At 30.2% G+C, this 16,437-nt stretch overlaps 1 protein-coding gene across 1 annotated transcript; it reads left to right on the top strand.

Annotated features, from left to right (window-relative positions):
• Positions 1–440: 440 nt before the first annotated feature.
• LOC144574072 (myb-related protein Pp2-like) lies at positions 441–1,743 on the top strand. Its single transcript, XM_078323919.1, has 3 exons — positions 441–630; positions 725–854; positions 1,096–1,743. The coding sequence occupies exons 1-3, from the start codon at positions 498–500 to the stop codon at positions 1,643–1,645; spliced, it is 813 nt and encodes a 270-aa protein (XP_078180045.1). The 5' UTR covers positions 441–497; the 3' UTR covers positions 1,646–1,743.
• The last annotated feature ends 14,694 nt before the right edge of the window (positions 1,744–16,437 follow it).

The raw sequence follows: 16,437 nt of genomic DNA, 5'->3' as shown, positions 1-16,437 counted from the left end.
ATAGAGACATAATAAAAACACAAAAAATGATATAGATCATATTTAACAGTTTTATTTTAACTTTTAAGTTTTAATTTTTAAATTATTAAAATTTTTAAAAATAGAGACATAATGAAGACACAAAAAATAATATAAATCATATTTAACAGTTTTATTTTAACTTTTAAATTTTATTTTTTTAATTATTAAATTTTTAAAAACAGAGACACAACGGAGACAAAAATTTTAGGCACTGGAACTCTATAAAGCAGTCGCCATTAGTCATTAGATGAGGTGGCGCGCTAAATAAACCCACCATTCTTGCCCTCCTGACACGTGGGCTCCTCCTCTCTCTTCCTTAATTCCTTTGCCCCTCTCCATATCACCTTATAAAGCAACTCGATGGTGCTTCATTTTCTTTCCGCACCAAAGACTCCTTGTGCTATTTTCTCTCTTTCTCTCTTTCTCTCTTTCTCTCTCTTCTCTCTCTCGCTCTATAGAATATACAGGGAACTAAAATGGGGAGGCAACCTTGTTGTGAGAAGGTGGGTTTGAAGAAGGGGCCATGGACAGCAGAGGAAGATAGAAAGCTCATCAATTTTATACTCAACAATGGCCAGTGCTGTTGGAGAGCTGTACCTAAGCTCGCAGGTATCAATCTAATTATATCCAACTAAGTACATTTTGTGTCATAGATTGCTCTGTTCTTCAATAAAGTTCAAATATTTGCTCTGTTTTCTTTCAGGCCTTTTGAGGTGTGGGAAGAGCTGTAGGCTTAGATGGACAAATTACCTGAGACCAGATTTAAAGAGGGGATTGCTTTCTGAGTACGAGGAGAAAATGGTCATTGATCTTCACGCTCAGCTTGGAAACAGGTTCGTTTACTTTTCTTTTTCCTTTTTTTGTTAAGGAATATATCACAGTTCTAGAAGAATATTGTCTTTCAAAAATAATAATCGATTTATTATAGATACAAGCTTAATTGGATACCATCTTAGCAAAATGATAAATGAAATTAACAAAAAAGAAATTTCAAACTAGTCAAGTGTATCAGACATAAATTTTTTATTTAATTTCTCTGACTTGTATTTTATTTTGTTTTTTGGTATATGGTAGATGGTCCAAAATTGCATCACATCTTCCAGGAAGAACTGACAACGAGATAAAGAACCATTGGAACACTCACATAAAAAAGAAGCTAAAGAAAATGGGTATCGATCCGATAACCCATAAACCGATCCAACAACCCGATGTCGACCCGAAACCTCAGGAGAAAGAAATTGATGCTCCTCCAAATTCAGCACAAGAAGAAGAACAAGAAGAAGAAGAGAACCAAACAAAACCAACAGAAGAATATGCAAACGAATTTTGCACAGATGAGGTGCCATTGATACAACCAGACGAAATCGTGGTTAGATCGCCGCCACCTGTCATTTCACCGTCTTCATCTTCGACGTGTTCGTCGAGTGGCGTTTCCTGTTCGGCGAACGGAGGGGATCAAGAGATGGTCTTGCCATGTATGGATTGGCCGGAGTCGATGTACTTAATGGGTTTGGATGACATAATGGGTTCATGGGACCTTAGTACAGATATGGACCCGGACCCGTTTACACAGTACCAGAAATCAGCTTTTGATCAGGAGGCATGGAAATTGGAGTTGTTCTAAATCTTACTGTTTTAAACCATTAATTCTTAATTGGGTGTTTAGTTGTTGTTTATTTTAGAAAGGATTATAAATAAAAATTTAGAAGTACTAAAAAATTACAGTGTGGGTTCGTTTGTTCCTTTTCTTTTTCTTTTTCTTTTTCTTTTGTTTCTCCTTTTTATGTACATCACTTTGTTAATAAAAATAAACCGCGGAGGCATACTAAACTTAAATAGTTTGGATGGTCTCAAATTAATGTATTTTATCTTCTATGCTCTTATGAGTAATTATATATTATGATTTGAACCAATACCTACAAAATAGCAAATTATTATATGACATATTTGTCAATGACCAGCTAGCATGCATCCCCCACATATGATCTTGTCTCACATCTAAATTAGGAGAACTATCACTTGCACATTGCTTGAGGTTAGATTTTGTGGCAATTAAAAAAGTATAAGAACTACATGTCAACATAATTAATTGTCTGACGTTAACAGTAGGCATTAATTGTATCAGTATATAACCTAACTATTTATACATTTTTTTTTTTTTACTATTTTGTCCTTCGAATCTCATTTGATGTACTTAAGTTATAACTAACATCTATATATTCCTCATGTTTGACGTAAGCCTCTCCTGTTCGATTGCGTCAGTCGTCGTTTACATCCAAACAAATGGGAGATGAGATGAAGTCTAGTTCTTTTGAAGATGAGTGAGAGTATGGTACTCTGCATAGTGCATATTGGCCCGCGCGCGCTATAAATTCAAATTTTTAGTTTGAAAGTTTTAACGGTCGTACCAAACCGTTTAATAGTCTCCAACTCTTCATATATGAATCTGTACTTGTCAATTATATTTTACTATTTTTTAGATGGATAGAAAATCACTTGATCTGAAAAATCTGAACCATTTGAAAACAATGTTTTTCTATCCATCTAAAAAAATAGTAAATTTTTTTATAAAAATATTTAATTTACAAGTACGCATTTATATAGAGATCATGTTGATTGCTTTGAATTAGAATTTTTAAAAATCAAAATATTAATATGTAGTATGGACCAATCTGTGATTTTATTGCTTATGTCAGTTTAAATCAGCGATTTTTAACAAAAACCTTAATTGATTATGAGCAGTTCATTGTCTAAAGTGATTCAACTAAAAAATTGAACCGAACAAGTGACCGGATCCGATTGTTACCGATTAAACCACCGATCCAATCCAGTTTTGAAGATCTTATCCATCTTTTGATCTATCCACCGAGTTGAGATTCCAAAAAATAAAAAGGAAAAATCTCCATGTAAAGCCATATGTGTTGCTGTATATGCCGCCATAAATTTCCACCAAAATGAGAAACTGTACAAAAAGACTTGTCTTTGCAAGCATTAGTTAATTACTTTTTTACTCCACATTCATGCACTGAGAAAGGCGGCGACTATCAAACGAAATAGAGTCCTTGCTATTTGCTAATTAGTGTGAAGCTTAGAGACTTTTAGAGTTAGAGAGAGAGAAGACTTTTCTTTTTTTACCCAATATTTTCTTCATTTTCGGAAATGACTCCCTGGCCCTTAACAAAAAGATAAGGAAAATTTTCCGGATTTTGTGCGGCCATATGGATTAACATATCATATGGCGGGTCACTAATTAACAGTACAGTAGGCTATAACATCACAAGTCACAATAGTGAGCCCCTCTTAGGATAGAAAGTACTTCTCCAACAGTATGATGAAAGTTGTATATATATATATATAGAATATATAGAGAAAATTGTTCTAAAGTTATATAATTATTTTAAATAATATTGTTATTCTTTTTCAAGTGGCGTGTCTTTCCATTTGTAATGAGTATTAAACCTATTGATGTTGGACATAAAGAGTTGTCATTATAATACAGCTTTGTTTAAACAAGCGTTTCAGTATGAATTGAACTCGTTTCTCTATATAGAAAATTAGCGTGCAACTATTTAATGCAACTAATAGCACACCAGTATGTAAAGTGTAACTAAAAGCATACGAGTTGAAACTGATATACTTCACGAGTGATGCGTAAGCTAATGGAGTAGTATAATGTCTTATTGCTTAAATTTAAACATAAATAAATTAAGAGAAAATTTTCCGTGTACCCATATAAAATTTCAAAATAGCCAATTTTTCCATAAAATTATCATAATATTCAATATCCCATCAAAAATTTTCTTTCTTTTATCTCCTTTTATTAAATTTACTTTATTAAATTTACCTTTCATATAATTAATTTTTTTTTTTTAAATGACCACTATACCTTTTAAATTTAAAGGAGGTGTCCATCAATTTTAATTGTTTCTTCATCCTCTTACCAAAGAGAGATGTCCATTAATTATAATTATTTTCTACATCCTCTTGTTCACTTCTTTGTCGCACTTCACAGAGATGCTCAAGGTCTCTCCTCTCAAAAGTGGAGCCACCCTTAAGAAATGGGGGTCAATTGACCCCTGTTTATTTTACAATTTTCATATTTATATTTTTTTTTTATATAATTAAGATTTTAATTTTATAGGTAGTGTAAATTAAATCTCCATTCATAGCAGAATTTTTGTATATGCTTGACATCCATTAACATTTAACCCTCTAGTCTCTCTTATACCTCGTCTCCAAAGTGAATACAAACCTGCAAATTAAAGTAATTTGTTCTTATTTCCAAGGTGCAATACACAAAAAAAAAACAAAAAAAACAAAAAAACAAAAAAAAAAACGCTCCAGCCGTCCTCTCCAAGGAGAAGAGGGAACAATAGAGGTACACAATATTAATACCAATGTTGAGTCTTCGATTTTCTTTTCCTGTCATATGGTTAAGTTTAATGTGAATTTTAGAGTACAAAAGGATTTTATCTGTCATACCGAACTAACATAGAAATATGCATAGAGAAAATATATAAACATGCATGACAAAGAGAGCGAAGTGACGATATTCTGAGAAAAAGAGGTACCGAGCTAGGAGGGAAGACGGAATTAATAAAATTTTAAAAACTAAATAATTTAGCTAGTGTGTAATTTTATTTTACAAAAAAAATTTGAAAAATATTAATTATTATATAAATTTTCAATTGAAAACTGTTTTTTTTTCCATCATCCGTCTCTACGGGAACTGTCGAATAGTTGTTTCTCATATTCTTTCTACTCTTTTTCCCCTTTTATTTCTTGTTTGATTAGAAATTGGGAGATTGGGCACCAAAGAGATTAGGGGTCCTTGATAGATGGGAAGCAGCGAAGGGGATTACCAATGGGAACGAGGTCACCTGCCCCCCTGGGGGTAGGAAATTCCTACCCCTAGAGCCACTACCGGGTGGGACCAGGATCACTTTTAACATTTAAATATTTGATCTGGGACCCATCTCGGATTCACTGGCAATAACTCTAGGAGTAAGAATTTCCTACCCCCCGAAGTGCAGAAGATTCGGTCCCTTACCAATGCATGTGACGCGTGTTTCATCTTTCTTATTTGTTTTATTCAATTCTCTATGAGCATCTGTGTGAAGTGCGACAATGAAGTGGGTAAAGAGATTAACAAAAAACAATTAGAATCAATGGACATCTCCCTTTAATTTTAAAGGATATATAGCAGTTGAATTATTTTTTAATATAATTAAATAAAAGATAAAATCAATTAATGGATATAGAAGAAAGAAAGTTATTGTTTTGTGGAGATATTGAATATTATAATTATTTTATGGATACATTGGTTATTTTGAAAGTTTACATGCGTGGAAATTTTCCCATAAATTAAATTGATCTTTCTGAAACTTTAAAATCTGCATTATGGTTTGAACTTTCGAAGTTAAATATATTTCATGTTGATTTAAGCTAAAATCTCTTGCTGCTTAATTAGTATAATGCATAAAAAGTATGTATTGGTCTTATAATTGATCTAATTAATCTCAAAAAACACTAAATAGTAAAGTTCAACATTGTTTAGTTAATTTTGTTAAAAATCAAGAGGCTGAAAAATGAATACACTAGTATCATTTATTTATGATTTATTTAGTCCATTCATTTTTTGCTTCTTATTATTATACCAAAAAGAAGATATGTAAAGTTAACAAATCAAATTATTGATTTGATTAAGTTTTGTAATAAGGGATCCACTTACACCGTTTTTTGGTGACACTGTATTACATTCTATATTTTCAAAATCCAAACAGTTGATCCAAACCGTTCAATATTATCGATATATTAAAATGTGTTTGCAGATCTAATTTTACATTTTTTTTATTTTTTACTATTTATTAAGATGGGTAAATGATTCAAAAGAATGTAAAATTTGATTTTCAAGAACATTTTAATATAGAGGGTTCAAATGCCTCCATGTTTTTGTGCCTCCATCATGTCTCCATTTCTCTCCATCATTTTCAAAGTTCAAACCGTCGATCCGAACCGCTCAACCTAACCACCATACTAAAATATGTTTGGAGACCAAATTTTATATTTTTAGGAATTTTTTTAGATAGGTACAAAAATACTGTTTTTAGATGGTTCAGATTTACTGATTTTGTACCTATCTAAAAAAATAGTAAAAAAATTCCTAAAAATATAAAATTTGGTCTCCAAACATATTTTAGTATGGAGGTTAGGTTGAGCGGTTCAGATCGACTGTTTGAACTTTGAAAATGATGGAGAGAGATGGAGGCATGATGGAGGCACAAAAACATGGAGGCATTTGAACCCTCCTCTTTAATATATCCATCATATTAAATGATTTGGATTGACTATTTAGACTTTGAAAATTTTAAAAATATAAAGTGTAATCAGATGTCCCCAAACACAGTGTAAATGAATCTCTCTTCTATTAATAAAAAGGTTGGGACAACATATGTCACAATATATATACGCACCAAAATATCATGATACATTATACATTATAATAATTCCAAGATAATGGAGTAGTTTGAAGATTGAACATACATCGTCAAGTAATTATGTGGTAGACTTTATGATCAACCAGATAATACCATATGTTGAACATATTCAACAAAGGAATATAATTAACCATTCAACGCACAATTTTCTACAATATTGCAGTTATAAGAGATCCAAGATTCCTTTTAAAACTTAAAAGCGACAGACCCACGGGCACGGCGTGCGAATTGATTGCGGACGCAAAATAGAGTTTTTTTCATAAATCATAATTGAAAAATGGATTCTTAGGGAACCAATATGATTACAATTTTTTTTTCAAAAACCATAAGAACCGTGGGAATCTCACGGTCTGGCATTTTTTTTTTTTTCCAGACCGTGTGCTTCTCACGGTCTTGCCAAATTTTTTTTTTTTTTTTTTTTAAAAAAAAGCATATTTTTTTTTCAGACCGTGGGGTTCCCACGGTCTCAATTTTTTTTTTTTTTTTTTTTTTTTTTTTTTTTTTTTTATAAAACAGAATTTTTTTTAATTTTTTAATTTTTTGTATTAAAATATTAGAAATGTTGAATATGTTTCTTTGAAAATAGATGAAATACAATATAATTTGATTTATTAGAAATACTGCAATAAATAACCCGGATCAATATTTTTCAGGTCGGATTTTTCGCGGCTGTAAGAAAAATTAATATATTTATTTATGTGTTATTAGAAAAAAATAAAAATGCTTAGATTCTGAGTTATTGATCCGGGTTCAAAAGTTATTTCTAGGTAATCCAGAAAATATTGTGATCTTTCTAGTAAATTTAATTTATGAAAAGTTGTATCTATTTTTGAAAATAATAATAACTTTTAAGTTATTTAATAATTGTTATTCAAAAAGAATTCTCAAAATAGATATAACTTTTTATAAATTAAATGTCCTAGAGGGATCACAATATTTTCTGGATTACCTAGAAGTGACTTTTGAATCGGGATCAATAACTCAGAATCTAAGCATTTTTATTTTTTTTCTAATAACACATAAATAAATATATTAATTTTTCTTACAGCCGCGAAAAATCCGACCTGAAAAATATTGATCCGGGTTATTTATTGCAGTATTTCTAATAAATCAAATTATATTGTATTTCATCTATTTTCAAAGAAACATATTCAACATTTCTAATATTTTAATACAAAAAATTAAAAAATTAAAAAAAATTCTGTTTTATAAAAAAAAAAAAAAAAAAAAAAAAAAAAAATTGAGACCGTGGGAACCCCACGGTCTGAAAAAAAAATCTGCTTTTTTTTAATAAAAAAATCTGTTTTTTTTTAAAAAAAAAATAAAAAAATTTTGGCAAGACCGTGAGAAGCACACGGTCTGGAAAAAAAAAATGCCAGACCGTGACGTTCCCACGGTTCTTATGGTTTTTGAAAAAAAAGTTGTAATCATATTGGTTCCCTAAGAATCCATTTTTCAATTATGGTTTATGAAAAAAATTCCGCAAAATATGCTGAAAACAAAAAGAAAATGAAAGAAAGAAAACAAAAAGGTTCATGAGCGGCCCCCATTGATTCTTCTAATTTTATCTTCTAATTAAAATAAGTTATCCAAAGTTTAGTGCTGCAAAAGAGTAGTTAGTTCAAATTTAGTGGTAAATTAATGTTCTTTCTATAAGAAGTTGCAAGTTTAAATTCTGAATAGAGAAATTTATTATTGATATTAAATAGTTGAGTGGTTTGACTCTAATCTTATTCAAATTTATTTTTTGAAACATATCTTGAAGAAAACTAGAAAAAAATAATTTGAAGCTGAAATGTACAATGCATAATATAAAATATGTGATTACTAGAAATTAAACTCATATTTCTACAACCACAAAATATGAATTCAAATCTGCTCCTTTTCTCACCCTCCTACAACCACAAAATATGAATTCAAATTTGCTCTTTTTCTCACCCTCCTATTTTTCAATCCGAACCATCGAAAAGCGATCAAACAACTTCAATTACATCTGATTTGTTTTAATAAATTATATTGATATAAAAGAAAAAAAAGTAATTGAAACCGTTTGATCGATTTTGAACAGTTCGGATTGAAGAATAGGAGGGTGCTCCTTTTCTCAAGAATAGGAGTAGATTTGGATCCCACAAAATATAATTCTAACTAAATATACATTTAATAATTTATGAGAGAGGTTGAACTATATAAAAACTTTGGAAAAAAAATTAATTAAATTTCAATATATATACATGTTAAGAGTTTTAAAATTATAGAGATAACTAAGCATCATCTGACTTAACTTATGATCCGGCCTTGCAGATGTTGCTATCTCTTGAAAATCTAAACCATTATTTTAGATTTATGAAAAAAAACCTAAAACTCTACTTCACTAAAAAATTAAGAACCACAAGATATTTCAACATTTTAATAATATTCAATATTCAACAAAGACAATGGTGGTGACATCCACTAAAAAATTGATTTTATTTAAATTCAAAAAGTTTGAGGCAATTATCATAGGTTGAAAATTCTGAGTATAGACTTTTTACAAATATTTAAAGTTGAAAGACTTGATTTTATCTTTTATGTTAAAAAATTTGGGCCAATTATTAACTATCATTATCATGTATATCTGAAAAAGCAACACATTCTAAAACATTAGTATACATTTAGTCCGAATTTAGTCCGATCATAACCAACAATCATAATATATCACTAGCATCGTGCCAGTGCGTTGCAATGGGACATTATAAAATAGAATAGAATATCAAGAGACTTTTTTGTTTAACATTCACACAAAATAAAAATAAATATTTAAATGAAAATAAAAGAAAAAAATGAAAAAAAAATTCAAATAATAAATAACAATATAAGAAACAACAACAAATGAAAAAAAAAGATCAAATATAACATGAAAAAAAAATCTTGAAGTATCATTGTGATTTAATATCTAATTTTCTTCACAAGCAAGACATGTCATTAAACAATTTAAAGGAGAAATGATTTGTAAAAAAATAAAATTAAAAAAAGATATGATTAAATGATTCAAATAAGAATTTTTTCTACATATATATTCTTGATGGAAGCTATTTTAACAATGAAAATTTATCTATATATCATTTCTCTAAAAGAAAGTTCTAGATATTCTCCATTTTCTCTCCAGATCGAAAATATATGATTGTTTCCATCAACACAAGATCTGCTATTCATCTATTCACAAAGATACAGTAGTCCTAAACAAAATCCGAAAAGATATGATTGTTTCTATTTTCATTGTCGATACTATAGAGAAAGATGAGAAATGAAATGGAGAAAATAGAGAAATAAGGAAACGTATCGCTAGGGATTCATTCAATTTTAATGTAACAAACCATGTAGCAGTCTATATAGAGAGTATGTTTTTAACTAAATTTAGACTTTTACACATAAAATAAATGTATTATATAAAAAAAAGACAAATTATATGATTAGAGGGCTAATATTTAATTCGAAAATTTACTTTTTAATCTCAATCATTGGAGAATCAGGACAACAACGTACATAATATAAGAATGGAGATAAATCACTACATATGACATCAGCTGCTTAATAAACAAAGAATAAATACATATCCAACCTTTTAAAATGATATTAAAAATCCAAATTAAAAACATATTGAAGTCAAACACGGAAGAAAAATAAAAGCACTAAGTAAAAAAAAATTCTTCCAAATTGAAAAATAAAATATCCAGCCGATATTTCTATTCTAATTACATTACAATATAAGGGTCCATTCGGCAGCCCAGCAGGGAATAGGAATGAGTGTGGGAATCAAAAATTTTGAACTGGACTTTACTGTTCACCGTGGGAATAAAAACTTAGCTCTGAGCAAAAAAAAATTTTCCCACAGTGAACAGTTGTTCACCGAACGTGCCCTAAATGTTTATAGAAATAAAATTAATATGAGATGTAGAAGAATTTTTCAGGATGAATCCAATTTTTTATTATTATTCAAAGGACGAGAGCAATTGGCTACAATAGTTGAGCGCTGAGCTGGTGGCTGAATTTACAACTTGGTTTGCAAATAGAGCTGGAATAGGATGAGCAATATACCGAAATTTTTAAATATACCATTATCCTAAAAAAGATAAACCAAACCACCACTTTCTCTCAAAATTTCAAATTTTGACATGGCCGCATTCTCAAAATGTGGCCACTTTTCTGCGGGCCGCATCTAGGGGATGCGGCCAACTTTTTTTTTTCTTTCTTTCTTTCTTCTTCTTCATATAGTTCAATCCAAGGTTCTAAATAGCGTTTATAGCGGCATAGTGGGGAGGTCAAAAAAAAAGCTTTAGCGAATAGCGCAGCTATAGCGAAAGCTATCATAAATAGCATTTTCTTATTTCAAAAATTATATTTTATATTTATACTAATAGTAAACTTGTCTTATCGAGAAAAAAAAACACCAAATTGATTAAGAAGTTATAATATTCATATTGAAGTTCAATTTCTCACGGACAAGGTCCCTATGCATTGTTTTAATTTTTCATTTTTGAAAAACCCAACAATAATGCATAATACAAAATTTAATTGATATAGAGGTATATTCCGCACATGTTCCATTATATTGATATAGTTTGATAAAGTAAAAAAAAACTCATCTGGACATTAACGCCCATTAAAATTGCAAAATCATAAGCCCATGTAGCATAGCGGACCGCTATTGCCGCTACACGCTACACGCTATAGCGGACCGCTATTAGCGCTATAGCAGCTGTGGCTCGATTAGTGCAGTTTTACCCCGTATCTTAGCTTTCTAGGTCCAAAACCGCTATAGCTGCGCTATACCTTCGCTATAGCTGCGCTATAGCTAGCTATTTAGAAGCTTGGTTCAATTTGAACGGGAAAAAAAAAGGGGTGGCTGCATCCCCTAGATGCGGCCCGAAAAAAGGTGGCCGCACCTAGGAGATGTTGCCATGTCAAAAATCGAATTTTTCATAAATCATATTTGTTTGATTTTTTTTTTTTGAAGTATGGTATATTTAAAAATTTCGGCACAATATAAATTGAATTTTCTATTTTATACTTACTAATGTCATGTAAATAGTCTTCTTCTCTTTTCTCTTTTATTTTTTTTTCTTTTTCGAAAACTTCATAAAATGAACACTATTTGTATGTAATATATGGAATTTGAGAGCTTTATTCCTACATTTTTCATCAAAAAAGAAATAAAAGTAAGATGAACAAACTTCAAATTGGGTGAGCGCATGAACTTACAAGTTTGAATGTTTGTAGAAAAATCGGATTCCAACTTAGTGGACTTGTAGACTAACTCCATTGACAAATTTATCAAAATACATGACTTAACTTTTTTGACAAATCTATCAATGACTAATCAATGGTCTATTATTCCCGCCGTGACGTATTAATAATTGAATAATATTCTGTTTCAGTCTTTGAGCACTTGTCAAATCGGATCCGTATCCTCTCAGGTACCGGACTCAACACAATTGTAACGGACGGCTCAGATTTATTCTCAGCCGGTACTTACTCGAGATGGAGCAGGGCAGTATTATTCGTGCTTTGAGATTCGTGTCAAGTTTAAAAGAACATTTTTGAGCCGTTTGATTCAATTGTACCCGGTCTGGTAACCTAAGGGGATGTGAATTCTATGAAATCCTTCCTTAATATTAAAGTTATGATACTATGGATTGATCCATACTATGAATTAATATATTTATTTTTAAATTATAAATAATTATTTTTAAATTATTTAATATGATTTTTATAGGAAAATATACTTGGCTTGTAGACTAAATTTTTTATTTTTTTTTATTCTTTTATTATTTAGATAGATGGAAAATCACTACTTTTGAATTAATGGTTTAGAATTTTTTTTAGATCAAGTGATTTTTTTATTTTAAAAAATAGTAAAAAAATTATAAAAAATATAAAATTTGATCTAAAAGTATATTTTTATGAGATTATGATCAACGGTTTAAATTGACTGTTTAAACTTTAAAATTTAAAAATAAAGATATTATTCCATAGCATCAACTACTATGCACTATATATAGCATCGAAGTTTCACTACAAGGCCAATGTCAATTACCATAAGCACTATGTTGCTCGGATACTTCGGTTTAGGCACTTTATCCGTATCGAATACGTATCGGATACCGATACGCAGGGGCGGAACTAGGATTTGAATATAGAGGGGGCTAAACATCAATTAAAAAAATATATAACGCAAAATCTTTCACTGTTTGAATTCATAAAAAGATGCAATAAATAACTAGCATCAACAAAATACAAATCTCAATTAAAATTAAATTTCGCAGCTATTCTTTAACTTTGTTTTTGTTTTCTGAATTTCTTCATATGCAGTTGGATTTCGCCCGCCCTCTTCAAAAATTGATTATTTTTTTTTTTTTTTTTTTTTTTTTTTTTTGTGCGCTGAGCTAGAAGAGCCAAAGAGATGCTCAATTGCGATGGGATTTCTTTCTTTTAAGTATTCAATGACATTTCCTTTTTTCATTTTCTCCATACGATAAACTATCCAAATTCTAGCAAGAAGTCAAAAAGTTGTCTATTTTTTAATATTAATGGTACGCAAATCTAGGAGTCAAGATTGCAAGTGGGAAATAAAAAAGACAGAATTTGCTCCTTAAATTTTATTTTTAGACCCTGTAAGTTTGTAATTATACATAGGGTGGACTGCTATGTACAAAAAATAACATTTACTTAAACTTCTGTATACTTTATTAAAATTTTTTTTTGAAAGGGTGGCTTAGCACCCCCTGAAGAGTATTATGTTCTGCCCCTGCCGATACGCGTCTGATACGGCCACGATACGTATCCGATCCACAAGCGGTGACGAATCTTAGTCACCTTCATAATTTTAGAAAGTTTAATCATGTATATTGAATTTTATTTGACTTTATTAATCATAAAAGTTTTAATTGATATTTTTTAGTTTTTAAACTTCATAAATGTTAACTGTGCACATTCTAATATCTGACAAGCTGACATGACATGGTCCGATTCCACAATTTGGTGAATATGTATTCTCTCAGGTTACCTGAAAGTACAGTTTGAAAATCCAAAATATTCTTAACTCTGATATAATAGATTTATATCTACAATAGCCACTAAATTTCTTTTTGATATAATTGGAACTAAATTCAAACCGTTATTTTCTAAGTATACGCGGTTCTTGAGACATACAAATCCCAATTTAATTAGACATACTCACAACCATGGAACCGAATCTCCTAGCCTCTTGTGGACATAAAATTCTTACTTCTAACGTCACTGAGATATGAGTCCGAGATGGATTTTAAGACAAAACTATATATAATATTTAAATCTCAAAACCCACCTCGAAATCACGTGTCAGAGATTTTAGAAACATAAATTTATTGTCCAAAAAAAGCGGGTGATCCAATTCCCGTGGCAAGATCTTGAAGTATGTGCAAATGTTTTATGTGCCTTTCGCATTTTCACACGATTCTTCTTAAACCACCACAATCTTATAAATTATTCATAAAACGAATTATAGATGCTAATTTTAAAAAATAATTAAACAATGAATTTAGCATTGGACACGAGTCCTCGTCTCTTTTCAAAAGATGCAAATTCAATTCTTGAAAATAGCATAGAAGCAATTATGGTTTTGTGCAAATAAAAAAACTTTAAAAAAATCATTCTAGTTTTTAATGTATGGTTTTGTGCAAATATTTTTAATTATTATTTCCTGCAACTAATTATAAAACAAACTTCAGGTTACAAGAATGAAAGAGTATACGCGAGGATAAAATTGAATTTCCGTGATGGTATACCAACAAAAATGTGCTTTTTCTTAGCGACGGTAATATCAGCAAGGGTATACCGACAGTATTGGTCGCGGATACTCTTCCATTCTTGTAATTACAAAAAATATAAATAATCAAGTCTCACACCTGAATTCGAAATCACATTGGCTGTGCAAATATTTATAATTTCTATTTCATGCTAATTTAATTAATGAATTGAATTTGAATATCAACAATTTTAATTTTTCACTGTAACTGTTTATATATGCTAATTGATGAATTGTTCAAAGGCTTAATGCTTAAAAAAACAGAGAAAATATTACTGGTCCAAATGTATCCACGTATCAGGTGAAGTGAGGTCCCACAAAAGTGGATTTGTTGGGCCCCACTTTTTCAGAAGCAGACACCGACACGCCACGTGTCAGCTTAAATCGTACGGTTACTTCACCACAACACAAGCATGCTTTAGCCTCTGTAAGTGCCCCAATAAAGAATAAACTACACAAAAGGACCCTGCTTTTAGCCTCAGTGGCATTTCATCATTTATGACGATCTACTTGGTTTGTCATGTTGGAATAATTGCTAATATCACAATTGGCAGGTGTTTATAAAATCTGTACAAAAATGGTCCTATATTCTACAGCATGTTCATTAAGTTTTTGAACAAATTAAAAGTTAGTATAAGATATATTCGAGAAGAGATTCACTTGCATCGTTTTTTGGTGATACCGGATTACATTATATATTTTCAAAGTCCAAACAGTCGATCCAAATCGTTCAACATGATTGATATATTAAAATGTGTTTGCATATCAAATTTTACATTTTTTTTTACTATTTATTATGATAGGTACGAAAAAATCAATGGTTTGAAAACAACAATTTATTAAAATACGTAATAAATAGTAAAAAAGTTCAAAAAAGGTAAATTTGATCTACAAGCACATTTTAATATATTCATCATGTTGAACGATTTGGATCGACTGTTTGGACTTTAAAATTTTTGAAAATGTAAGGTGTAATCGGATGTCACAAAAAACGGTGTAAGTGGATCCCTCTCGTATGAGAAACTTTTCATTTAATTTTTTTTAACTCTGTTAATTAAACAAATCCGTTTATAGTATGTAGCAAAAGAAACAAAAATACTATGCACAAGAAAAAAAAAATATAATTTGCAGCACTAATACTAAAGTGCTTATCACTTATCCTACTGGCTCTGCATATTTTGCAATGTAACCATAACTGTTAGATTTATTTATGGTGCATTATATTTCTTTTTTAGCATTTATCCTCATCGAAATTGTCAAAGTACATAAATTAAAATCATGGAAGTGCCATGTATTTTACTCAGCATTTAAATATAGCACGTGCCAATTATTATATATCCCAATTTATAATTTTTTCGGTCATACATTAAAGAACCACTTAAATTTAACTCTTAAAAATGATTACTGAAATAGCTGAAATCCGATATATATGTCTTATTTAAATAATACAAATATTTTACAAATTTAATTTTTATAGTTCGGACAATAATATTGTAAAAAAATATTAAATAAATATAACATCAAAGATGAATGTATAATAAAAGAATCCAGATCACATGCCTCTCTGTGGGCAGAAAATTGTTGCCCCTGAAGTGAATTTTAACATTTAAATATAAAATATAATTTTGTTTCAAAATCTACTCCGAACACACCGGTCAGTGACTTTAGAGACAGAAATCTCCTTTCTATGGTTCCATAAAAAACTATCCTTTAATTTGTTGGAAAATACAGTATATACTCAACCGTCCTAATCCATGGTACAAATTTTGCAAAGCAGAGGAAGATTTGATTGCCTTGTGTTCCCCAGCACCTACTGGTAAGAAAGAAATATGACACGTCGTTTCAACTGTACGCTAATTAAAAAAATGTGGAATACAAAGCACAAACCTCATAAGTTGTCACATTATAAGACAACTGGACACTAATTGGCAGTAGCAATCAGAGAATATATTGAAATTTTGTTTGTCAATTGTCACCTTATCAGAAAGGAAACCAGCATATACTAAAAGGGTCTACCAAACCACTTTTTTCAGGTACAGTTTAGAGAGAAAAAGGGGTTTGTGTTAAAGATAACAATGATTGTATACCTACTCAGCG

This window comes from Carex rostrata, chromosome 22 (genome assembly GCF_964058835.1).
Source record: "Carex rostrata chromosome 22, lpCarRost1.2, whole genome shotgun sequence".
Classification (NCBI taxonomy): Eukaryota; Viridiplantae; Streptophyta; class Magnoliopsida; order Poales; family Cyperaceae; genus Carex; species Carex rostrata.
The sequence above is the reverse complement of the archived record's forward strand: the minus strand, read 5'-3'. Positions and strand labels throughout refer to the sequence as shown.

Bases quoted from the DNA above. Each gene is read 5' to 3' on its own strand.
- LOC144574072 (XM_078323919.1), top strand. From the start codon at position 498: ATGGGGAGGCAACCTTGTTGTGAGAAGGTGGGTTTGAAGAAGGGGCCA. The intron at 631-724 runs GTATCAATCTAA...GTTTTCTTTCAG, and splicing joins AGCTGTACCTAAGCTCGCAG to GCCTTTTGAGGTGTGGGAAG. The intron at 855-1,095 runs GTTCGTTTACTT...GGTATATGGTAG, and splicing joins CACGCTCAGCTTGGAAACAG to ATGGTCCAAAATTGCATCAC.